This window comes from Haliotis rubra, unplaced genomic scaffold, assembly GCF_003918875.1.
Source record: "Haliotis rubra isolate DU_JTF1 unplaced genomic scaffold, ASM391887v1 Scf259, whole genome shotgun sequence".
NCBI lineage: Eukaryota > Metazoa > Mollusca > Gastropoda > Lepetellida > Haliotidae > Haliotis > Haliotis rubra.
The window spans coordinates 796,254-822,402 of record NW_025766658.1 but is presented as its reverse complement, the minus strand read 5'-3'; the positions used below and the strand labels follow the sequence as shown (position 1 = coordinate 822,402).

The 26,149-nt window shown below is 44.2% G+C and overlaps 2 protein-coding genes across 2 annotated transcripts; one reads left to right on the top strand and one right to left on the bottom strand.

Annotated features, from left to right (window-relative positions):
* Nucleotides 1–8,889: 8,889 nt before the first annotated feature.
* LOC124279966 (mucin-2-like) lies at nucleotides 8,890–16,865 on the top strand. The gene is made up of 5 exons (XM_046715850.1): nucleotides 8,890–9,076; nucleotides 13,564–13,644; nucleotides 13,751–13,936; nucleotides 14,529–14,676; nucleotides 15,434–16,865. The coding sequence occupies exons 1-5, from the start codon at nucleotides 8,890–8,892 to the stop codon at nucleotides 16,863–16,865; spliced, it is 2,034 nt and encodes a 677-aa protein (XP_046571806.1).
* A 761-nt stretch (nucleotides 16,866–17,626) lies between these two features.
* Nucleotides 17,627–20,867, bottom strand: LOC124279949. The gene is made up of 3 exons (XM_046715832.1): nucleotides 20,716–20,867; nucleotides 18,992–19,140; nucleotides 17,627–18,649 (listed from the first exon to the last, which is right to left on the bottom strand). The coding sequence occupies exons 2-3, from the start codon at nucleotides 19,131–19,133 to the stop codon at nucleotides 18,474–18,476; spliced, it is 318 nt and encodes a 105-aa protein (XP_046571788.1). The 5' UTR covers nucleotides 19,134–19,140; nucleotides 20,716–20,867; the 3' UTR covers nucleotides 17,627–18,473.
* Between the last annotated feature and the right edge of the window lie 5,282 nt (nucleotides 20,868–26,149).

Sequence of the window (26,149 nt, the reverse complement as noted above, 5' to 3'; positions counted from 1 at the left end):
GCTGCACACAGCAGTATTCCTGATATATGTCAGCGGTCTGTAAATCATCGAGTCTGGACAGTCCAGTGATCAACAGTATGAACATCGATCTACGCAAGTGGGATATGATGACATGTGTAAACCAAGTCAGTGAACCTCCGTGAATTCTCCAGTTTAAGATTATTTTAATCATATTTTGTGCATCTATTTTGGGACTTATGGCAGCTGAAATATAAGGTTGTTTTAACTGCCTAGTCACGAAACATAATCCAATTTGCGAATCTTAAAGCGTATTTTATCCGTATACATTTGGAAATAGAAGGTGAACAGCTGGTAATAATTACGTTAGAATGTTTTCAACAAATAATCATCATTATTATTACTGCTTACAACGGGTTAAAATATTTTAAAAGCAGCAATTTTTGAGTGCTTCAATAATGTTTATTACTGTAAGAATTGAGCGGAAATAGAGTTGTCGTTCTTGTTTGAAGTAGTTCTGATGTTCATGCGCCAACATGAAATCCTTCCAGAGGGGCACGAGTCGGTATTCGGCTTGTCCCGGAGTTGGTCACCAAAAATGAAAGCCGTTATGTAAACAAACGCACGCGAGTGTATTCCAATCCCTCTCCGTTTATGGCCCCATTCTTTATCAAAAACTATTTATCAAGTACGTCAAATGGGGCAGCACAATTCTGTGAGCTATATTTTTTTGCAATGTCAAAGTGTACACACTTAACTAAAAGGGAACTTTTTATCGACCGTATTGTGATACACAGGCCTCTCCTGTTCAATGGACGTGGCCACATAGAACCACCAGGTGACAACCTGATTGTTATACATATCTCCAGTCGAAACGCTCAATGTCGTACATATGTTTATGGCACCCCCTTTGTTGTACTACTATTATTATTATGTTTTACAGATTAAAGATGAAAATGCAGCAGAGAGGGTTCGGGTGATCCTGGCACAGTCAGGCTGGTAAGGCTCATCATCAGCTCAGGGCCCTTGCCCCCTCTACACGCAGCCCAGACAGCGAATGGGACTTCTCCCAGGAAACGCTGCCTAGTCGAACCCACCAAGAACTTTCCGGAGAATATGAAGGCTCCCCAACACTGCAGCCTTCTGCATTACCCAGAGTGTCAGAAGGGCTGTACTCCCGGTGGAGAACCCGGGCACTCTCCTGATCTGCGCCAAGAGATCAGGAGGTGCCAAACCAAGGGCACCGAGAACAATGGGGAGCCTGACGACAGTGTACTCGGGATGCAAGCGAGACATTTCAAAGGCGAGGTCCGCATATTTATCATGCTTTACCTGAATCTTGCCAATCACATTGGTGTCAGAAGGGACAGAAAATTCAATGATATAAATAAATTCAGTGGCTTTATCAAAAAGGACAAGATCAGGACTGTTGGCTGGAATTCTTCTGAGGCTGTATATGGGCCTATTCCAGAAAAGTTTGAAAGCATCATTTTCCATGACGCCCTGGACATGTTCAGGGTCGTACCATTATTATTATTATTATTATTATTATTATGTTTTACAGATTAAAGATTGTATGCAGCAGAGAGGGTTCGGGTGATCCTGGCACAGTCAGGCTGGTAAGGCTCATCATCAGCTCAGGGCCCTTGCCCCCTCTACACGCAGCCCAGACAGCGAATGGGACTTCTCCCAGGAAACGCTGCCTAGTCGAAACCACCAAGAACTTTCCGGAGAATATGAAGGCTCCCCAACACTGCAGCCTTCTGCATTACCCAGAGTGTCAGAAGGGCTGTGCTCCCGGTGGAGAACCCGGGCACTCTCCTGATCTGCGCCAAGAGATCAGGAGGTACCAAACCAAGGGCACCGAGAACAATGTGGAGCCTGACGACAGTGTACTTGGGATGCAAGCGAGACATTTCAAAGGCGAGGTCCGCATATTTATCATGCTTTACCTGAATCTTGCCAATCACATTGGTGTCAGAAGGGACAGAAAATTCAATGATATAAATAAATTCAGTGGCTTTATCAAAAAGGACAAGATCAGGACTGTTGGTTGGAATTCTTCTGAGGCTGTATATGGGCCTATTCCAGAAAAGTTTGAAAGCATCATTTTCCATGACGCCCTGGACATGTTCAGGGTCGTACCATTATTATTATTATTATTATTATTATGTTTTACAGATTAAAGATTGTATGCAGCAGAGAGGGTTCGGGTGATCCTGGCACAGTCAGGCTGATAAGGCTCATCATCAGCTCAGGGCCCTTGCCCCCTCTACACGCAGCCCAGACAGCGAATGGGACTTCTCCCAGGAAACGCCGCCTAGTCGAAACCACCAAGAACTTTCCGGAGAATATGAAGGCTCCCCAACACTGCAGCCTTCTGCATTACCCAGAGTGTCAGGAGGGCTGTGCTCCCGGTGGAGAACCCGGGCACTCTCCTGATCTGCGCCAAGAGATCAGGAGGTACCAAACCAAGGGCACCGAGAACAATGGGGAGCCTGACGACAGTGTACTTGGGATGCAAGCGAGACATTTCAAAGGCGAGGTCCGCATATTTATCATGCTTTACCTGAATCTTGCCAATCACATTGGTGTCAGAAGGGACAGAAAATTCAATGATATAAATAAATTCAGTGGCTTTATCAAAAAGGACAAGATCAGGACTGTTGGTTGGAATTCTTCTGAGGCTGTATATGGGCCTATTCCAGAAAAGTTTGAAAGCATCATTTTCCATGACGCCCTGGACATGTTCAGGGTCGTACCATTATTATTATTATTATTATTATTATTATTATTATTATTATTATTATTATGTTTTACAGATTAAAGATTGTATGCAGCAGAGAGGGTTCGGGTGATCCTGGCACAGTCAGGCTGATAAGGCTCATCATCAGCTCAGGGCCCTTGCCCCCTCTACACGCAGCCCAGACAGCGAATGGGACTTCTCCCAGGAAACGCCGCCTAGTCGAAACCACCAAGAACTTTCCGGAGAATATGAAGGCTCCCCAACACTGCAGCCTTCTGCATTACCAAGAGTGTCAGAAGGGCTGTGCTCCCGGTGGAGAACCCGGGCACTCTCCTGATCTGCGCCAAGAGATCAGGAGGTACCAAACCAAGGGCATCGAGAATAATGGGGAGCCTGACGACAGTGTACTTGGGATGCAAGCGAGACATTTCAACGGCACAACGTGTTATTTATCTCAACTCCCTGGGGAGTATACAACTCTTGCAGCCACTAGGCGCACCGAGTTATTGTGGCTTTCCCATCCTTACGAGTTACCCATTCACAGCTGGGTGGACTGGGACACATAGTCACAGTACTTTAGTTCACTGCACGTTGCTATACCCGCAACTAGGTGTTTGCACGTATTCATGTGGCCACCTTCTGGTCATATACCAACGGATTCGTGGGTTCTTTTAAGTGCACAGGGTTGTCTACTGTACACAAGGGGTTGTGACAACACTGAAAGAGTCTGCACACAAAGTTGACTCCAAGGTCTTTACAAATATTTGTCAATTTGTACACGTGTTTAAGGGATAGTTTCTGAGTGTAAATCAGTTGAAAGCGTTTCTATTACATTGAATTGTGAATTTGGAGCATATCTGGCTGGACTGACAACGTTTATCCAGACCCCCGTTATTCCGGGCATTACCGTCTGGATTTACGAGTTTCATTGTTCTGACCCACAAACAGGTGTGTTCAGGTGCGCTTCGTGAAGAACCCAGACTAGAATTGTTCCCCAACATTGTTATGCTTGCTCATATAACTGGACGCGTTTGGCCACAACCCTTGACTTAGGGTAATGCCAAAGATTTGCAAGAGATGGTCAACGCATTTATGTCACCACCAAATGAAGACGAGGGAAGCATTAAACGAATAAAAAAAATCCTATTACAGTACGCTCGAACAGCTAGCCTTCCAAAATATTTTAATCAGATCCTGTGACCAGCGATGTTGAGCTAGGGACAAATTCTTACATGAAAGTTGGCTCTAATTTGCATACATGTATCTCGGCTATGCAACATTCTTGAGAGTGTTCAGTGAGCTGGATATACTGATGCGTCTCTAAGTGAGTGAGTGAGCATATATTTATGCCGATTTTGGCAATATTCCAGCAATATCGCGTCGGGGAACACCGGAAGTGGGGTTCACTCAGTGTACCCATATGGGGAATCGAACCCGGGGTCTTCGGTGTGACGAGCGAACGCTTTAACAACTAGGCTACCCTACAGCTCCCTTAGTCTGTAAATATATGTAAAAAACTTTGATGGAAACAAATAATTCCACTGAAATTGAACAGGAGCCCCAGTGATGTGGGGTATTCATTAAGGTCTGTAGAGTTTGAGAGAGGTCTGATCGGGAAGGAAAATACTGTGGTTCTGGGACTGTGGGACAGATTTTTTAAGACTGGACCTTGAACCCATATACGTAAACTATGTGAAGTCGACCGTCTCTCCTCTACGACTGACTGACTGACTGAGTTTTGGTTTTACGCCGCTTTTAGCAATATTCCAGCAACATCACGGCGGGAGACACCAGAAATGGGCCTTCACACATTGTACCCATGTGGATATTCGAACCCGGGTCTTCGGCGTGACGATCCAACGCTTTAACCACTAGGCTACCCCACCGCCCCTCTCCTCTACGAGGCGAATGACACTGGTGGTCACACTCAATGACTTAGCTGAGAGCGTGTCATCGTACTGTGACGACGTGGGCCATTGCTCATACTCAGAGGGGGGCGGTGGGATAGCCTAATGGTTAAAGCGTTGGCTCGTCACGCCGAAGACCTGGGTTCGAATCCCCACATGGGCACAGTGTGTGAAGCCCATTTCTGGTGTCCCACGCCGTGATGTTGCTGGAATATTGCTAAAAGCGGCGTAAATCCAAATTCAGTCAGTCAGTCTAACTCAGAGCCATCTCATATTTGATTCGGTGATCAGGTACTGAAGCGACCGCCTCCGTGGTGTAGTGGTTAGAGCGTCCGCCCGGAGAGCGGAAGGTCGCGGGTTCGATCCCCGACCGCGTCATACCAAAAGAAGTTAAAATATGGTACTTGTTGGTCCCTACCTGGCGCTCGGCATTAATGGGTACAACAAGGACTGGTCGGCTCGGAGTCAGTATAATGTGTCTGAGTGGGGTATTCATGCTTCACTGCGGCATGGTATCTCAGTGGGCTAGCACTATAAAACCAGCTTAAGTCTGGGCTAGTACAAGCAGGCGCACATACACACACACACGCATGCACGTCGTCATATGAGCGAAATATTCTCAAGCACGACGTAAAACCAAATTTCACCTCACCTCACCTGAAGCCTAACAGCTTGGGGCGGCTGTAAAATCCTTTCCTTGCTACCACGTTCGCTTTGTGTCGCAAATGCCGCGCAATACGCCGTGAAGTGTCTGTAAAATCTCTATGAGGGCGGTCTGTAAATAATAGAGTCGGGACCTGACAATCCAGTGATCAACAGCTTGAGCATGGATCTACGCAACTGGGATACAGTTGTGTCAACCAAGAAAGCGAGCCTGGCCACAGTATCCGTTAGTCGCCACTTAGGGCATCATTGTTTTATGTGTTTCACGTAGCTACCTAATTCTTATTACAATTTCTCTCCTTCTTTGGACTTGTGGCAGCGACTGATTACACGATTAGCATTTTATATGACGAGGCGGTGTGTTCTAGGTTCGAGTCGGCGGTGTTGGAATGTAAGTTCGTTTTGTTTTGTTTTTGTTGGGGTTTTTTGGTTTTTTTTGGGGGGGGGTTGGTTTTTTTTGTTTTTGCTCAACTAAACTACAAGATGAAATAGAACACCTGAAGAAAGTGTTTGTACAACTTAACCACTATCCGTCCCAAATAGTCAACAGAACCATTGCTGCAACCCTGTCACCTCCCACCAAAAGCCATCTCTGACCACATCAAAGCAAGCCACAATCATCAAATAGAGTGGTCTGACATCACCATTCTCGCTAACAATCAAACAGACTTCACTAAACGCACGCTCACCGAAGCCATGCACATCAAACGCCAAAAGCCCACCGTCAACCGAGACCAAGGATACTTCATTCCATCCGCTTATGATGCACTCATCCACCAAGCCCAATCTACTGTATAAACTCTACCGTATAAACATCTTATTACTCGTACATCATTGGCTTCCATGCCTTTCCTTTGTCTAACTCACTGGCAAGCCATATGGTCATGATAATTTGAATCCTTACGCTGCTCCATTCACTGGTACTGTGAGAAGAAAGTGGTGAACTGCAAGATGACAATGCCAGACCTCATTGTGCCAAGGCCGTCACCGAGCTTCCACCATCAACGCAACTCATCTTTTCGAGGAAGCTGTTGAAACGTGGGTCGCAATGCAAAATATCGGCTTCAGCATGACAATAAAATATGATTATTGTTACTGAATATATGTGAATGTACAGGGTAACTCCAAACAATAAACTATGATTATTGTTACTGAATATATGTGAATGTATAGGGTAACTCCAAACAATAAACTATGATTATTGTAACTGAATACATGTGAATGTACAGGGTAACTCCAAACAATAAACTGTGATTATTGTTACTGAATATATGTGAATGTATAGGGTCACTCCAAACAATAAACTATAATTATTGTTACTGAATATATGTGAATGTATAGGGTAACTCCAAACAATAAACTATGATTATTGTTACTGAATACATGTGAATGTACAGGGTAACTCCAAACAATAAACTATGATTATTGTTACTGAATATATGTGAAGTATAGGGTAACTCCAAAAAATAAACTATGATTATTGTTACTGAATACATGTGAATGTACAGGGTAACTCCAAACAATAAACTATGATTATTGTTACTGAATATATGTGAAGTATAGGGTAACTCCAAACAATAAACTATGATTATTGTTACTGAATATATGTCAATGTATAGGGTAACTCCAAACAATAAACTATAATCATTGTTACTGAATATATGTGAATGTATAGGGTAACTCCAAACAATAAACTAAAATTATTGTTACTGAATATATGTGAATGTATAGGGTAACTCCAAACAATAAACTATGATTATTGTTACTGAATATATGTGAATGTACAGGGTAACTCCAAACAATACACTACCACCCCCACAACCAACCACAACCAGACCCATCACTACCACCACCACAACCATCCACATACTGACCCATCACTACCACCACCACAACCAGACAATCACTACCACCACCACAACCAACAACATACAGACCCATCACTACCACCACCACAACCAACCACAGCCAGACCAATCAAAACCACCACCACAACCAACCACAACCAACCACAACCAGCCCCATCACTACCACCCCCACAACCAGACAATCACTACCACCCCCACAACCAACCACAACCAGACTCATCACTACCACCTCCAAAACCAACCACATACAGACCCATCACTACCACCACCACAACTGAACAATCACCACCACCAGCACAAACTCCAAACAATAAACTATGATTATTGTTACTGAATATATGTGAATGTATAGGGTAACTCCAAACAATAAACTATGATTATTGTTACTGAATATATGTGAATGTATAGGGTAACTCCAAACAATAAACTATGATTATTGTTACTGAATATATGTGAATGTATAGGGTAACTCCAAACAATAAACTATGATTATTGTTACTGAATATATGTGAATGTATAGGGTAACTCCAAACAATAAACTATGATTATTGTTACTGAATATATGTGAATGTACAGGGTAACTCCAAACAATAAACTATGACTATTGTTACTGAATATATGTGAATGTATAGGGTAACTCCAAACAATAAACTATGATTATTGTTACTGAATATATGTGAATGTATAGGGTAACTCCAAACAATAAACTATGATTATTGTTACTGAATATATGTGAATGTATAGGGTAACTCCAAACAATAAACTATGATTATTGTTACTGAATATATGTGAATGTATAGGGTAACTCCAAACAATAAACTATGATTATTGTTACTGAATATATGTGAATGTATAGGGTAACTCCAAACAATAAACTATGACTATTGTTACTGAATATATGTGAATGTATAGGGTAACTCCAAACAATAAACTATGATTATTGTTACTGAATATATGTGAATGTATAGGGTAACTCCAAACAATAAACTATGACTATTGTTACTGAATATATGTGAATGTATAGGGTAACTCCAAACAATAAACTATGATTATTGTTACTGAATATATGTGAATGTACAGGGTATTGTTAAATATATGTCCATAGGGTAACAAACAATAAACTATGATTATTGTTACTGAATATATGTGAATGTACAGGGTAACTCCAAACAATAAACTATGATTATTGTTACTGAATATATGTGAATGTACAGGGTAACTCCAAACAATAAACTATGATTATTGTTACTGAATATATGTGAATGTATTAGGATTAACTCCAAACAATAAACTATGATTATTGTTACTGAATATATGTGAATGTATAGGGTAACTCCAAACAATAAACTATGATTATTGTTACTGAATATATGTGAATGTATAGGGTAACTCCAAACAATAAACTATGATTATTGTTACTGAATATATGTGAATGTATAGGGTAACTCCAAACAATAAACTATGATTATTGTTACTGAATATATGTGAATGTACAGGGTAACTCCAAACAATAAACTATGATTATTGTTACTGAATATATGTGAATGTACAGGGTAACTCCAAACAATAAATTCAGATGTCAGTATCAGTAATCATGCATCGTTTAAATATGCGTTGAAATGTTCAGGGTGTTTAATAAAATCACAGCTTGAAGAATCACGTTTCCCATTTTAAGATCGTTTGTTTATTTGGGTTAGGGTACTGTAGAAAGTCAATGTCAATGTATTCAAGTTCAAGGCCAGGTATCATGTCGGTCAAGGACATACCCTACAATACCATCACTACTACCACCCCCTCGCAACCCAGCACAACCAGACCCATCACTACCATTGCTACAACCAACCACAACCAGTCCCATCAGTACCACCCCACAACCAACCACATCAAAACCCATAACTACCAACCCCCACAACCAAGCACAACCAGTCCCATCAGTACCACCCCACAACCAACCACATCAAAACCCATAACTACCAACCCCCACACAACCAAGCACAACCAGTCCCATCAGTACCACCTCACAACCAACCACATCAATCAAAACCCATAACTACCAGGACCCCCACAACCAAGCACAAACCAGTCCCATCAGTACCACCAACCACATCCAACCACAACCAGGTCCATCACGACCACCATCACAACCCACCACAATCAGACTCCATCACTACCCATCACACAACCAGACCCATCACTACCATCCCACAACCCATCACAACCAGACCCATCATCACGGGCACATAACTGACTACCAACCACCCCCAGCAGATCTTTCACTACCAACCCCACAAATCCAATCACAAATCCAGACCCATCACTACCACCACCACAACCCATCACTACCACCACCACAACCCATCACAACCAGACCCATCACTACCACCACCACAACCAACCAAAAAACCACACCAATCACAAATCCACCACCACAACCAACCACAACCAGAGCCATCACTACCACCCCCACAACCAGACAATCACTCCCACCCCCTACAACCAACCACAACCAGACTCATCACTACCTCCACTAAAACCAACCACATACAGACCCATCACTTCCACCAACACCACAACCAGACAATCACTACCACCAGCACAACCAACCACATACTGACCCATCACTACCACCACCACAACCAACCACAACCAGACCCATCACTACCACCATCACAACCAACCACAACTAGACCCATCACTACCACCACCACTACAACCAACCACATATACAGACCCATCAGTACTATCCCCACATCTAGACACATCCACCCACTCAACCAACCACAGCCAGAGACACATCACTACCAACCCCCCACAACCAGACAATCACTACCACCCCCTCAACCAACCACAACTAGAGACACACTACCATCCCTACAACTAGACAATCACTACTACCATCCCTCAACCAACCACAAACAGACCTGCCATCTCTATCACCCCACAACCAACCACAAACAGACCCATCTCTACCACCACCCTCAACCAACCACAAACAGACCCATCTCCTACTCACCCCCATAACCAACCACAAACAGACCCATCTCTACTACACCCCCACAACCAACCACAAACAGACCCATCTCTACCACCCCCACAACCAACCACAAACAGACCCATCTCTACCACCCCCACAACCAGACAATCACTACCCACCATACAACCAACCACAACCAGACCCATCACTACCACCACCACAACCAACCACATATAATGACCCATTACTACCACCAGCACAAACATCCACATACAGACCCATCACTACCACCACTCACCACCACAACCAGACAATCACTACCACCACCACAACGAACCACAACCAGACCCATCTCTACCACCCCCACAACCAACCACAAACAGACCCATCTCTACCACCCCCACAACCAACCACAAACAGACCCATCTCTACCACCCCCACAACCAACCACAAACAGACCCATCACTACCACCCCCACAACCAACCACAAACAGACCCATCACTACCACCATCACAACCAAGCACAAACAGACCCATCACTACCACCCTTACAACCAACCACAACCAGACCCCTAATGTATAATGTTTTACCATCTTCCCTGTGTGAATGTTGTCGGCACTGTGACAGTTGGTGAGTTAGTGAGTGTGTTAGTTGGATTAATGCCATCGACCATTAAGAAAAGTAAGACTTGGATAAAAGCCCGAGGCCGACAGTAGTTAAGTGGAGAATTGGTCAACAGACCATGGTTACACCGATCCATGGTCCAGATTATAATGAGTTTGCCCCTAGATCCGAGGACTATGTCATACAGGAACAATTTCACGTTTCCCATGTTTGAGCTCGTTTGTTTATTTGGGTTAGGGTACTGTAGAAAGTCAATGTCAATGTATTCAAGTTCAAGGCCATCATGTCGGTCAAGGACATGCCCTACAACAAGGATTGCTGTCACTGACAATGGTAAGTAACTCAGGGCATGAGTGGTCCTTTCAACTGAGCAAACGTTCACATACCACTATTTAGTTACGAATTTGAATACGTGTCGAAATAATTGTGGACAAGTGTAAATGTAAATTCATTTTACGTATCAAGAATGCGAATACGGTTAAGGGTGCGACAAATATACATCAGACAGGTGTGAGCTTCATCTGCTGGACACGCCTAGAAAACATGATCAAGGGTTAAGATCTGAGACCTGCGTTACATCCACTTCAGTTACCGACCGTAACACAACCAGCACCACCACTACCTGACTTTCACTACTATATACATTACCTCTTTCAGCTTCCCAACTTTTAATCCCGCACAACCAGCACCACCACTACCTGACTTTCAGTACTATATACATTACCTCTTTCAGCTTCCCAACTTTTAATCCCGCACAACCAGCACCAACACTACCTGACTTTCACTACTATATACATTACCTCTTTCAGCTTCCCAACTATTAATCCTGCCAATGCTAGACCTATCATTATACAACATAACTACCAATATCACACTACTATCACGTTTACCACTCAGTCCCTCCACTGCCACTAGACCCATCACTATCACCCCTACAACTATCAATCACAACCAGACCCATCACTACCACCCCTACAACCATCAATCACAACCAGACCCATCACTATCACCCCTACAACCATCAATCACAACCAGACCCATCACTACTCACCCCTACAACCATCAATCACAACCAGACCCATCACTACTCACCCCTACAAACCATCAATCACAACCAGACCCATCACTATCACCCCTACAACCATCAATCACAACCAGACCCATCACTACTACAATCCCTACAACCATATCAATCACAACCAGACCCATCACTACCACTCCCCTACAACCATCAATCACAACCAGACCCATCACTACCACCCCTACAACCATCAATCACAACCAGACCCATCACTATCACCCCAGACAACCATCAATCACAATCAACCAGACCCATCACTACCACCCCTACAACCATCAATCACAACCAGACCCATCACTATCACCCCTACAACCATCAATCACAACCAGACCCATCACTACCACCCCTACAACCATCAATCACAACCAGACCCATCACTATCACCCCACAACCATCAATCACATCAATCACAAACCAGACAACCAGACCTATCACTACCACCCCTACAACCATCAATCACAACCAGACCCATCACTATCACCCCCACAACCATCAATCACAACCAGACCCATCACTACCACCCCCTACAACCATCAATCACAACCAGACCCATCACTATCACCCCTACAACCATCAATCACAACCAGACCCATCACTACCACCCCTACAACCATCAATCACAACCAGACCCATCACTATCACCCCCTACAACCATCAATCACAACCAGACCCATCACTATCACACCTATCACTATCACCCCTAAACCATCAATCACAACCAGACCCATCACTACCACCCCCACAAAACCATCAATCACAACCAGACCCATCACTACCACCCCCACAACCATCAATCACAACCAGACCCATCACTACCACCCCCACAACCATCAATCACAACCAGACCCATCACTACTACACCCCACAACCATCAATCACAACCAGACCCATCACTATCACCCCACAACAACCAACAGACCACATCCAGACCCATCACTACTACTCACAACCAGACCCATCACTATCACCCCCACCATCCATCACAACCAGACCCATCACTACTCACCCTACAACTATCAATCACAACCACCATCACCCATCACTACCACCCCCACAACCAGACCTATCACTACACTTCACTACAACTATCAATCAAACTACACCTATCACTACCACAATCCCCTACAACCAACCACATACCCATCACTACTACTACTATCCCTCACAACCAGACCTATCACTACTACTTCCCCCACAACTAACCACAAAACCATACCTACTACTACAACTATCCCTACAAACTAGACTCCATCACAACCAGACCACAACTAACCAAACTACAACTATCAATCACAACTAGACCCTCATTACCTATCACCCCTTTCACAACCATCAATCACAACCAGACCCCCACAACCACACCTATCACTACCATCCCCACAACCAGACCCATCACTACTACCCTAACCCTTCACTACAACCAGACCCACAACCCATCACAACCAAAACCCATCACTACTACAACTACAACTACTACCAACCACAACCAGACCTATCACTACCACACCCCACAACCAAACCCATCACTACCACCCCCACAACTACACCCTTCACTACTATCCCCTACAACACCCATCACTACAATCCCTACAACCAGACCCATCACTACCACCCCTACAACCAACCATCACAACCAGACCTCACTACTACCTACTACCATCAACTACAACCAGACCCATCACTACCACCCCAACAACTACCAATCACAACCAGACCTTATCACTACCACCCCTACAACTAGACCAATCACTACCTCACCCCACAACCACACCCATCACTATCAATCCCACAACCAGACCTATCACTACTACCTCCACAACCAAACCATCACTCACAAACTACACCCATCACAAACTATCCCATCCATCATCACTACCACTGACTACCACTAATCACACAACTACACCTATCACTTTCACCCCCACAACCAGACCCACTCACTATCACTACCACAACCACAACCAGACCTATCACTACTACAACTATCAATACAACCACACCCATCACTACCACCCCACAACCACACCTAACACTTACTACTACCACTCTACAACCAACAATCACAACTAGACCTATCACTACTAACCCCACAACTACACCCATCACTACTACTTGTCCACAACTACACCTCCTACACTACTAATCAAACTAAACCTTATCACTACTAATTCCTACAACCCTTCAGACACTACCTATCACTACTAACAACCCATCACAACTAAACCTTATCACTACTACACTCTACTACCAACCACAACCAACCCATCACTACTACTTTCACAACCCCATACAACCAGACCTATCACTACCATCCCCACAACCAGACCTATCACTACTACCTCCCACAACCAACTACAACCAGACCTTCATCACTACCATCCCCACAACTAGACAATCACTACCACCCCACAACAATCAACCACAACCATCACTACTACTATCCCCACAACAACAGACAATCACTACCACTTCTCAACCAACTACAAACTAGAGACATCACTACCATCACCCCTACAACCAACCACAATCACAACTATCACTCACTACCACCCCTACAACCAACCACACACTATCACTACTCACAACCTAACCCACACCTATCACTACCACTCACAACAACCTTATCACAACCAAACCCTATCACTACTACCTACAACCAACCCACACAACCACACCTATCACTACTACACCTTCTACCAAATACAACCACACCTATCACTACCACCCCTACAACTAACACTAATCCTATCACTACTACCCCTACAACCACACCTATCACTACTTCACCACCACAACCACACCAGATCACTACTACCACTAATCCAACTACAACCACTCACCTATCACTACCACAGCCTACAACCAGACCTATCACTACTACCACCCCTACAACCAACCACAACTAGACCTATCACTACCACCCCTACAACCAGACAATCACTATCACTACTACCCACTACCACCAAACCACACCCATCACTACCATCCCCACAACCAAGACCTATCACTATCACCCCTCAACCAACTTCACAACCAGACCCCACCACTACCACCCCACAACCAACAATCAACACAACTACCCCATCACTACCAACCTACAACCACACCTATCACTACTACCACCCCACAACCAGACACTATCACTACCACAACCCCACAACCACACCCACCACTACCATCCCCACAACCAGACCTATCACTACCACCCCTCAACCAACCACAAACATAGACCCATCACTACCACCCCTACAACCACACCCATCACTACCACCCCACACAACCAGACCCATCACTACCACCCCCCCACAACCAGACCCATCATCACTATCACCCCTACAACCAACCACCACAACCACAACCACATACTACCATCCCCACAACCAGACTCTACATCACTACCATCCCACAACCACAACCACAACCACAGACATCACTACCTTCACCCCCCCACAACCAGACCAATCACTACCACCCCCTACAACCACAACCCCATCACTACCACACCCCACAACCACACCCATCACTACACTCACTCACCCCCACAACTACCACCCCAACCCTTCACTACCACACCCCACAACCACACCCATCACTACCAAACCCATCACCAGACCCATCACTACCAACCCCACAACCACACCCATCACTACCAACCCCCACAACCACACCCATCACTACACCACAACCCCCACAACCAGACCCATCACTACCAACCCACAACCAGACCCATCACTACCACCCCACAACCAGACCCATCACTACCACCCCCCACAACCACACCCACCACACCCTATCACTACCAACCCCCACAACCAACACCCACAACCACACCTTATCACTACCACTTCCTACACTACCAACCACACAACCAAACCCATCACTACCACCCCAACCCTTCACTACCACCCCCACAACCCATCACAACCAAACCCATCACTACTACACCGACTACCAACCACAACCACACCCATCACTTTCACCCCCACAACCAGAACCATCACTACCACCCCCACAACCAGACCCATCACTACCACCCCCACAACCACACCCATCACTACCATCCCCACAACCACACCCATCACTACCACCCCCCTCACAACCACACCCATCACTACCACCCCACAACCAGACAATCACTACCACCCCTACAACCAACACAAACCATCACCACACTACCATCCCCACAACCAGACAATCACTACCACCACCCCACAACCAACCACAACCAGAGACACCACCACTACCATCCCTACAACCAGACAACCACACTACCACCACCACAAACCAACCACAACCAGACCCATCACTACCACCCCCTCAACCAACCACAACCAGAGACACACACTACCATCCCCACAACCAGACAATCACTACCACCCCACAACCAACCACAACAACCAGAGACACCACTACCACCACCCACAACCAGACAATCACTACCACCCCTCAACCAACTACACAACCAGAGACACCACTACCACCCCCACAACCAACCACAACCAGAGAGTCACCACTACACCCCTCACCAACCAACCACACCACCAGAGACACCACTACCATCCCCACAACCAGACAATCACTATCACCCCACAACCAACCACAACCAGACCCACCACTACCATCCCCACAACCAGACAATCACTACCACCCCCTCAACCAACCACAACCAGAGACACCACTACCATCCCCACAACCAGACAATCACTATCACCCCCTCAACCAACCACAACCAGAGACACCACTACCACCCCCACAACCAGACAATCACTATCACCCCTCAACCAACCACAACCAGAGACACCACTACCACCCCCACAACCAGACAATCACTATCACCCCCTCAACCAACCACAACCAGAGACACCACTACCATCCCCACAACCAGACAATCACTATCACCCCCACAACCAAGCTCAAACAGACTTATCACCAACCCTACAACCACCACAACCAGACCCATCACTACCACCCCCGACAATCACTACCACCCATAATAACCAACCATCTTCCCTGTGTGAATGTTGTCCAGAGACAAGTCAGTGAGTGTGTTACCATCCCCACAACCACACAATCACTATCACCCCACAACCAAGCAAACAGACCCATCAACACAGACCCATCACCACTCACCACCAGACCCATCAACCACCACCACAACCAAGACCAGACCCATCACTACCACCCCCGCAACCAACCACAACCTGGCCCATAATGTAAAATGTTTTACCATCTTCCCTGTGTGAATGTTGTCGGCACTATGACAGTTGGTGAGTTAGTGAGTGTGTTAGTTGGATTAATGCCATCGACCATTAAGAAAAGTAAGACATGGATAAAAGCCCGAGGCCGACAGTAGTTAAGTGGTGAATTGGTCAACAGACCATGGTTACACCGATCTATGGTCCAGATGATAATGAGTTTGCCCCTAGATCGGAGGGCTACGTCATACAGGAACCACTACCAGAGCCTAAAAGATGACACTTGTTGTTTCCCTGCCTGCTGTTCGATACAGACGGGATACAGGGACTGGTAGGTCGGAGTCTGATTGGGTTTGACATGACATGCTAGTGGGCTGTTGCTGTAACACCGGGCTGGTACAGACAGCCAGAGGTATACACGTCTCTGTGTACGTTCATCTGTCAGTAACGCGACGTTATACCCCCATCCACCCCACCGCCCTCGCCAGTCATTTGTGACACTATATCTAAAACACATCATGTAACAGGTACAGACCAATTATGACCAAGTTCATATTGACATGACATCACGTGACTAAAATACTCAAGAAAAACACGAACCAAAACGGGTTAAGTGTAATTCATTTATTCACATTAACTTAAGCAATACTTCACGGACATATTCACAGTAAAGTTCCCTTGACACGCTAACATATGTGGTGTATGAGAGGGCGAACATATAACTTACACAAATACAACAACTTTGATCATTCTCTGCGTTTTCGCGTCAACTCACGCAACAGAACTCGCGATCTTTGAGATCTCATAAATAGAGCAGCATATGTACTCATACATTGCTATTAACACGAGATAAATTCGCAGAATTATACCCTATCGTTCTCGATTCAAAATGAGATTTTTTTCTTCATACATTCATTTCTTCACTCATTCATTCCACAGTCGTTCTTCTTTCCATTCGTACAATCCACATACAATAAATGGTTATCATTCTACGCCAGGTAGTTACTATCACAATTGGCAATTGTCCACTTGAGAGAAACATATTTCTATTTTCAGGTGGCAGATTTTAGTGACTGTGATTTAAAGGAGAAATTGCACCAGATATGCCCTATTAAATCTCCATGCTTCCTTGTCACGGTGCTGTAAAAATAACCGAGTTAGACAATACGTATCTTAAAACCAAAAACAATATTGCAGTATCAATGATACACCACCGCGTTTGAGGCAATCGTATGTCGACAAAAACACCTACATACATGTTGATATAAGAATTATACCATGACTTTCAAAGTCCTTACAATGTCCTGACAGGGCACTCCTTGAGGGAAGAACGGAAATGATGAGACAGCTATATCACAGCATTGAGTCACTGTGACATCATCACGTTATGACGCCATCACACTATGACGTCACAGTAGATCAAGGTTTCTATGTGAGGGTGTTGCACGGCGACAGCTTAGACTCTGGACACTTGAACACCACCACGTGCACGACGACGGTCATGGTGGATGCGGCGATTGCGGTAACTGCGGCGGGGCAACTGGTGGTCGCTGCCGATGTTGAAGTGGACGTATCTCTTGGCACGACGCTCATCGGAACTTTCACTACTCTCGCGTCGAGCGTCCTCAAATACTGAAAATGAACAAAAAACATTTAAAATCACTTGGTTATATTAAATGTGAAACACACTTAAGTTATGAAAACCAAAAAACAGTCGTAGCGCCAAAATAATATCGGAATAGCTACATGTCACTGGCAAGGGTTCCTTTTGTCATTCTGACAAATGTAACTCTTCCATTCTTTCAACAACAAAAAAAAACGAGCATGCATTTAACAAGATTTATTTCCAGTATAAGGTGTAAAACATCCTGTGTAATTTGGATAATGGAGACTGAGTTTATTCAATCATTGTGGTAAAGCGTTTTTAGCTACTAGTAGTTTTTGAGAGGTGTTTCTTTTCACAAGAATACTCACATCTCACGAGATCCTGGGCGAGGTTGGCAACATCTTCACCGAGGGCAGTGTCGGTGTCACGTGACCCGTAGGGATTGGCCAGCAAGACCTGGGACAGGACGAGGACGGACAGACAAACGGACACTAGTCTTGTTACTTCCATTGCGGATCTGGAATAGAAGAACAACGTAAATATAGCATGTCCCCACGTCGTATCAACTAGCAATGACATAAAATGTTATGTTTGACGAGCGTAAGTTAAGGATGATAGTTTGATCGAATACAAAGTGGTTTACTGTTATATAGGGCAGTGCCAGCGTTGATTGGGTAGAAGACTGAAACGATTAAAGGGGGTTCTAGTCAACGACATGTCGATTTCCAGTAATTGTTTAAAGAGGGAACTAGTTCGGAGCAAATGGGAATTTAAGCAACGAACAACGAGAAGAGTTCTATGGATATACAACTTCTTAATATAATATGAGCGACGTTTCGGTGTAGCTACTAACACCGTTATCAAGCAAATGATGGCTACTAACACCGTTATCAAGCTACACCGAAACGTCGCTAATATTTATATTAAGAAGGTGTACATCCATAGAACTCTCCTCGTTCTTCCATCACACCAACTTCTAAATGCCACTTAAACACATTTAAACAATGTTCTCTTGTCACACAATCACATAGAACAATACACTCCAATAACGACACAAATCCCCCCCCCCCCCCTGCCTTTTTTCTGTACTGACTCTCCCTTTAAGTGGCAACATACAAGTATCTATAAGTATTTAATTGGTAGTGTTTCCATTAGCTACAATGGTTACGTTCAAATAGTACCCAATATACCGGTTCCCTAAGCATGTCCAGATTCATCTGAAGTTAATAAAAGTAAGTACACATGTCACCAGCTGTTGTCCTCGGTCAAGTACCCGTATGAAACAACCCAGTCCCCCTCTCAAATAACGAGCATTGTAGATATAAGCACAGATTGGTACGTAATAACGCTAAAAGTTGGAGTTATTCAAGCGTTACGATGGGACAAAGGTCGGACCTACTGGCACTTAAGGCACGTTTTAATTAAAGTCGTTCAACAACCACTATGTACCCATAATTACCGTTGTAGTTTTGTCCAATAGTTATCAACGCTCCTAATTAACCAAAGACAAAACCCCTACAAGTTACCATTAACTAGATAATGGATGCGCAGTGGCCCGGTTAAAGAAAGAAAATACCTTAAGAACAATGTAGACCTGTGAAAAAATACTTTATCTCACGTGCGCTTTTAAAAGAAAGTTCAATTACGGAATATCCGCGAAGTACGTCGTCACCACGTGGCGCGACACCATTTACGTCTGCGAAGACGGCGATATGAATGACACGGTTAGATATTTATCCGGGTAGTTTTAAAATTTGTAGTTACAAAACGAAGCATAAAAAAACTTTGAACAAAAAGAAAAATTTCGGACATTTTTTGGAAGACATATTCATCTCACTTGCTACATTTAAAACAAAGAATTTTCGAGTTTCAAACCCGTTGAAAATAAAACTGATAAAGAGGGCTATTAACAATAAAGCTGAAAGTCCAAAATCGTATATTCGACTAACATGTGCTGACACACATTTACGTGTTTTTCAGAGCTACATATAAATTATAAATTTGTAACTTTCCAAACGATTAAACGTAGTCAAACAGAAAACTTATAAAGCCAACAAACAGGAACGAAATAAGAAATTGAAATGCCACTTACAATCTGTACTTCAGGTTTTTTCTGGATGGAGAAACTTGCTTCTGTAGATGTTACTTGCTCGATCAGCTGTTTGAGGCTGGATGATCAGCTGGCTCGGGGACCCTGGCTTTTAAGCAGGCCACCGGAAGCCAGTCGGTGACAAACATGCATTGACATTGAAATCCGATCGTCATTACGCCGGTCACAGCATTGTTGATGGCCGCTGACGCGTAGAGGAGATTCAATAGCTCGTTCTCTTCACGGCCAGGACATCCCAGTAACCAGGCCGCCAATACCATATTTGGAAGACCACGTGGACCGGCACGGCTGTGAGTGGCTAGAATCGGGGCGGGTCTAGGGGGTGTGTGCGCAGCTTTGGAGGTCAAGGCCGTTCTAACGCTGAATCAGCTGATCGCTGTTGGTGGTAACCGCTGAAAGCTCGCAAACACACAAAAAAGTGAAATGTTTAATCTCTGACTAAAATCTGTATTAAAGCCCACATGCACCACATTAGCCTCCGCGATGAAAAATAAGACTCTTTATGCAAATTTCTGTGGAAAATTCAAAAGATATCAAGTTCAAAAGATATAATCTTTTTCAGTCATATTTCTTTAGATATTGAAAGATTACTCTTTCAGAAACATAATTCAGAAAACTGTAATGACCACAAATGTATTTCAAATATTTGCGCGTATAACACGAAATACTAAACATATTACACACAGGCCTATTACTCTCTGAAAACTCTCTCTCTCTCTCTCTCTCTCTCTCTCTCTCTCTCTCTCTCTCTCTCTCTCTCTCTCTCTCTCTCTCTCTCTCTCTCTCTCTCTCTCTCTCTCTCTCTCTCTCTCTCTCTCGCAGTGACGATATGGCTAAAATACTGCCCGATGTGACTATGAACTTGAACTCTTTCACATCAACCTTTTAAATATCATTTATATTCATAAATTACAGCCGTGCATATGGAGGTGCGAGAATTGTTTAATATACCCCAGAGTGGACTGACTAACTGGCCAGGTCGTGTCTGGGCACGTGGTCCCGGTATACAATACTAAATACAAAATGTATATGGCGTTTATGCCTGGACGTATATGCTACAACGTGAGTGGGACAATAGTACCTTGTATTAATTCCCCCTTGCAGTTTAACGTCCCTTATTTATACAAAAGCTACAGGTGAAGTAAAAGAAATTGCCGGGATCCCAAGAGTGAGAAGTTGAGAGACGCCGGGGCCTATTGTAATTACATTCTCTGCCTTCTGACATGAGCAATTGCATATGTCCGGGTATGTACGGGTATATGTACGGGTATATATGTAAGGATACATAGAGTCGCGTGTGTTAAGATCATTAAGAGCGGAATGCTGGAGGTAAATGCGAATGCAATAGGAGTTGGCGCCTCCTCCACCCCCAACCCTACCCCCACACCCTCCATCACGCACACTCACATGAAACGAGACGCCCCATAAAATTCATTAACCAATATACATGCATATATTCTGATACAACACGTGCATCCCTTGCACGTGAACCTGGCCCGATATTTTTTTACTTTAAAAGAAGTCAACGGGGCCGGAAGCTAGGGGTGTCATTCTCTGAACATAAAACGTTACCCAGTCAGAGAGGGTTATTCAAATACTAGGTCATGTCAAATCTTTGCTCAGGCGCATACAAACACCTTACAATTGTCGTAATTCAACAGACTTCGAGAACACTCTCTCAACATCAAATGCATAGTCGTCAGCTGGGTTCCACCTTCACGTGGCAGTTATCACGTGACTATGAGAATACATCGTCTTCACAGTCATCTGGAATCTGTCGTCACGTGACTGTCAGAACACATTGTCTACACAGTCATCTGGAATCTGTCACCACGTGACTGTCAGAATACATTGTCTACACAGTCATCTGGAATCTGTCATCACGTGACTGTCAGAACACATTGTCTACACAGTCATCTGGAATCTGTCATCACGTGACTGTCAGAACACATTGTCTACACAGTCATCTGGAATCTGTCATCACGTGACTGTCAGAACACATTGTCTACACAGTCATCTGGAATCTGTCATCACGTGACTGTCAGAACACATTGTCTACACTGTCATCTGGAATCTGTCACCACGTGACTGTCAGAATACATTGTCTACACAGTCATCTGGAATCTGTCATCACGTGACTGTCAGAACACATTGTCTACACAGTCATTTGGAATCTGTCACCACGTGACTGTCAGAATACATTGTCTACACAGTCATCTGGAATCTGTCATCACGTGACTATGAGAATACATTGTCTACACAGTCATCTGGAATCTGTCACCACGTGACTGTCAGAACACATTGTCTACACTGTCATCTGGAATCTGTCGTCACGTGACTGTCAGAATACATTGTCTACACTGTCATCTGGAATCTGTCGTCACGTGACTGTCAGAATACATTGTCTACACTGTCATCTGGAATCTGTCGTCACGTGACTGTCAGAACACATTCTCTACACTGTCATCTGCAATCTGTCATCACGTGACTGTCAGAATACATCGTCTACACAGTCATCTGGAAACTGTCGTCACGTGACTGTCAGAATACATTGTCTACACAGTCATCTGGAATCTGTCATCACGTGACAGTCAGAACACATTCTCTACACAGTCATCTGGAATCTGTCATCACGTGACTGTCATAAAAAAGTGTCTACACAGTCATCTGGAATCTGTCATCACGTGACTGTCAGAATACATTGTCTACACTGTCATCTGGAATCTGTCATCACGTGACTGTCAGAACACATTGTCTACACAGTCATCTGGAATCTGTCACCACGTGACTGTCAGAATACATTGTCTACACAGTCATCTGGAATCGGTCATCACGTGACTATGAGAATACATTGTCTACACAGTCATCTGGAATCTGTCATCACGTGACTGTCAGAATACATTGTCTACACAGTCATCTGGAATCTGTCATCACGTGACTGTCAGAATACATTGTCTACACAGTCATCTGGAATCTGTCATCACGTGACTGTCAGAACACATTCTCTGCACTGTCATCTGGAATCTGTCATCACGTGACTGTCATAAAAAATTGTCTACACAGTCATCTGGAATCTGTCAGCACGTGACTGTCAGAACACATTGTCTACACTGTCATCTGGAATCTGTCGTCACGTGACTGTTAGAATACATTGTCTACACAGTCATCTGGAATCTGTCGTCACGTGACTGTCAGAACACATTGTCTACGCCGTCATCTGGAATCTGTCATCACGTGACTGTCAGAATACATTGTCTACACAGTCATCTGGAATCTGTCACCACGTGACTGTCAGAATACATCGTCTACACAGTCATCTGGAATCTGTCATCACGTGACTGTCAGAATACATTGTCTACACAGTCATCTGGAATCTGTCATCACGTGACTGTCAGAACACATTGTCTACACAGTCATCTGGAATCTGTCGTCACGTGACTGTCAGAACACATTGTCTACACAGTCATCTGGAATCTGCCATCACGTGACTGTCAGAACACATTGTCTACACAGTCATCTGGAATTTGTCATCACGTGACTGTCAGAATACATTGTCTACACAGTCATCTGGAATCTGTCGTCACGTGACTGTCAGAACACATTGTCTACACAGTCATCTGGAATCTGTCATCACGTGACTGTCAGAACACATTGTCTACACAGTCATCTGGAATCTGTCATCACGTGACTGTCAGAATACATTGTCTACACTGTCATCTGGAATCTGTCATCACGTGACTGTCAGAATACATTGTCTACACAGTCATCTGGAATCTGTCGTCACGTGACTGTCAGAATACATTGTCTACACAGTCATCTGGAATCTGTCATCACGTGACTGTCAGAACACATTGTCTTCACAGTCATCTGGAATCTGTCATCACGTGACTGTCAGAATACATTGTCTACACAGTCATCTGGAATCTGACATCACGTGACTGTCAGAACACATTGTCTACACAGTCATCTGGAATCTGTCATCACGTGACTGTCAGAACACATTGTCTACACAGTCATCTGGAATCTGTCATCACGTGACTGTCAGAACACATTGTCTACACAGTCATCTGGAATCTGTCATCACGTGACTGTCAGAACACATTGTCTACACATGTCATCTGGAATCTGTCATCACGTGACTGTCAGAACACATTGTCTACACAGTCATCTGGAATCTGTCATCACGTGACTGTCAGAACACATTGTCTACACAGTCATCTGGAATCTGTCATCACGTGACTGTCAGAACACATTGTCTACACAGTCATCTGGAATCTGTCATCACGTGACTGTCAGAATACATTGTCTACACAGTCATCTGGAATCTGTCATCACGTGACTGTCAGAACACATTGTCTACACAGTCATCTGGAATCTGTCATCACGTGACTGTCAGAACACATTGTCTACACAGTCATCTGGAATCTGTCATCACGTGACTGTCAGAACACATTGTCTACGCAGAAATCTGGTGTGTGTCATCATGTGACAGTCAGAAATATATTGTCATGAATTTAAATTCCGGAAAACGGATATACGCACACATATCCGTACACGCACACACAAACAACTGTACACACACATGCGCAGATACCCGCAAACGAGGTGATATTATCAGTCACTTCTTCGTGTCAAGACTTGATATTTCACACTAAAATACTTTAAAATAGACCTTAGCTTGCAGTGTTTCGGTGACTGCTTTCAGTCCAGTTAAGTGTAGATATTATTTATCGAAATTTTCAAATGTGAACTTTCTTTAGCCCAGTGTATAGCTTTTATATTATATTTGTTTGTTGTTTAACGCCACACACAGCGACATTCCAGCTATATGGCGGCGGTCTGTAAAAAATAGTTTCCACCAGACAATCCAGTGATCAATAGCATGAACATCGATCTATGCAATTGGGAACCGATGACATGTGTCAACCAAGTAAGCGAGCCTGACCACCCGATCCCGTCAGTCGCCTCTTACGACAAGCATGGGTTACTGAAGACCAATTCTATCTCGGATCCTCCGGTTTCTTTTCCATTTTAAGTGCACCCGTCTCCTGAAAAAAATGATTTTTCAAGGGATTAGAAAAAAGTCGGTTGGAGTACGCTGAATTAAACTGTGGCGTTCGTTTTCATGCAACGCTAGGGACGGCTTCGGCAACGTCGGAGCTGATGTATTTCGTGGGTCATTTCAGTAAGGCCCTGCCCTACTTATCCCGGGGGGTGGGGTATTATCCGGCCTCCGACTCGATAAGCGTTACTTTCGCGAAGGTAATACTATTTCTGGAAGCAACGTCGGAGGTGGAAATCTCGTCATCTATCGCGAGACATTAAAAACAAGGAAGTAACACGAGACGTACTCGATAACAGTATTCACTTTCCATGAAATCCCCAGACATACATATACATATAGACAGAAGAGATA

Excerpts from the sequence above, each read along its gene's own strand:
- LOC124279966 (XM_046715850.1), top strand. The coding sequence starts at position 8,890 with ATGTCGGTCAAGGACATACCCTACAATACCATCACTACTACCACCCCC. Across the intron at positions 9,077-13,563 it reads AAGCACAACCAGTCCCATCA|ACCAATCACTACCTCACCCC; the intron begins GTACCACCCCAC and ends CCCTACAACTAG. Across the intron at positions 14,677-15,433 it reads ACTCACCTATCACTACCACA|ACCCATCACTACCAACCCCA; the intron begins GCCTACAACCAG and ends ACCCATCACCAG.
- LOC124279949 (XM_046715832.1), bottom strand. The coding sequence starts at position 19,133 with ATGGAAGTAACAAGACTAGTGTCCGTTTGTCTGTCCGTCCTCGTCCTG. Across the intron at positions 18,650-18,991 it reads CGCCCAGGATCTCGTGAGAT|TATTTGAGGACGCTCGACGC; the intron begins GTGAGTATTCTT and ends GTTCATTTTCAG.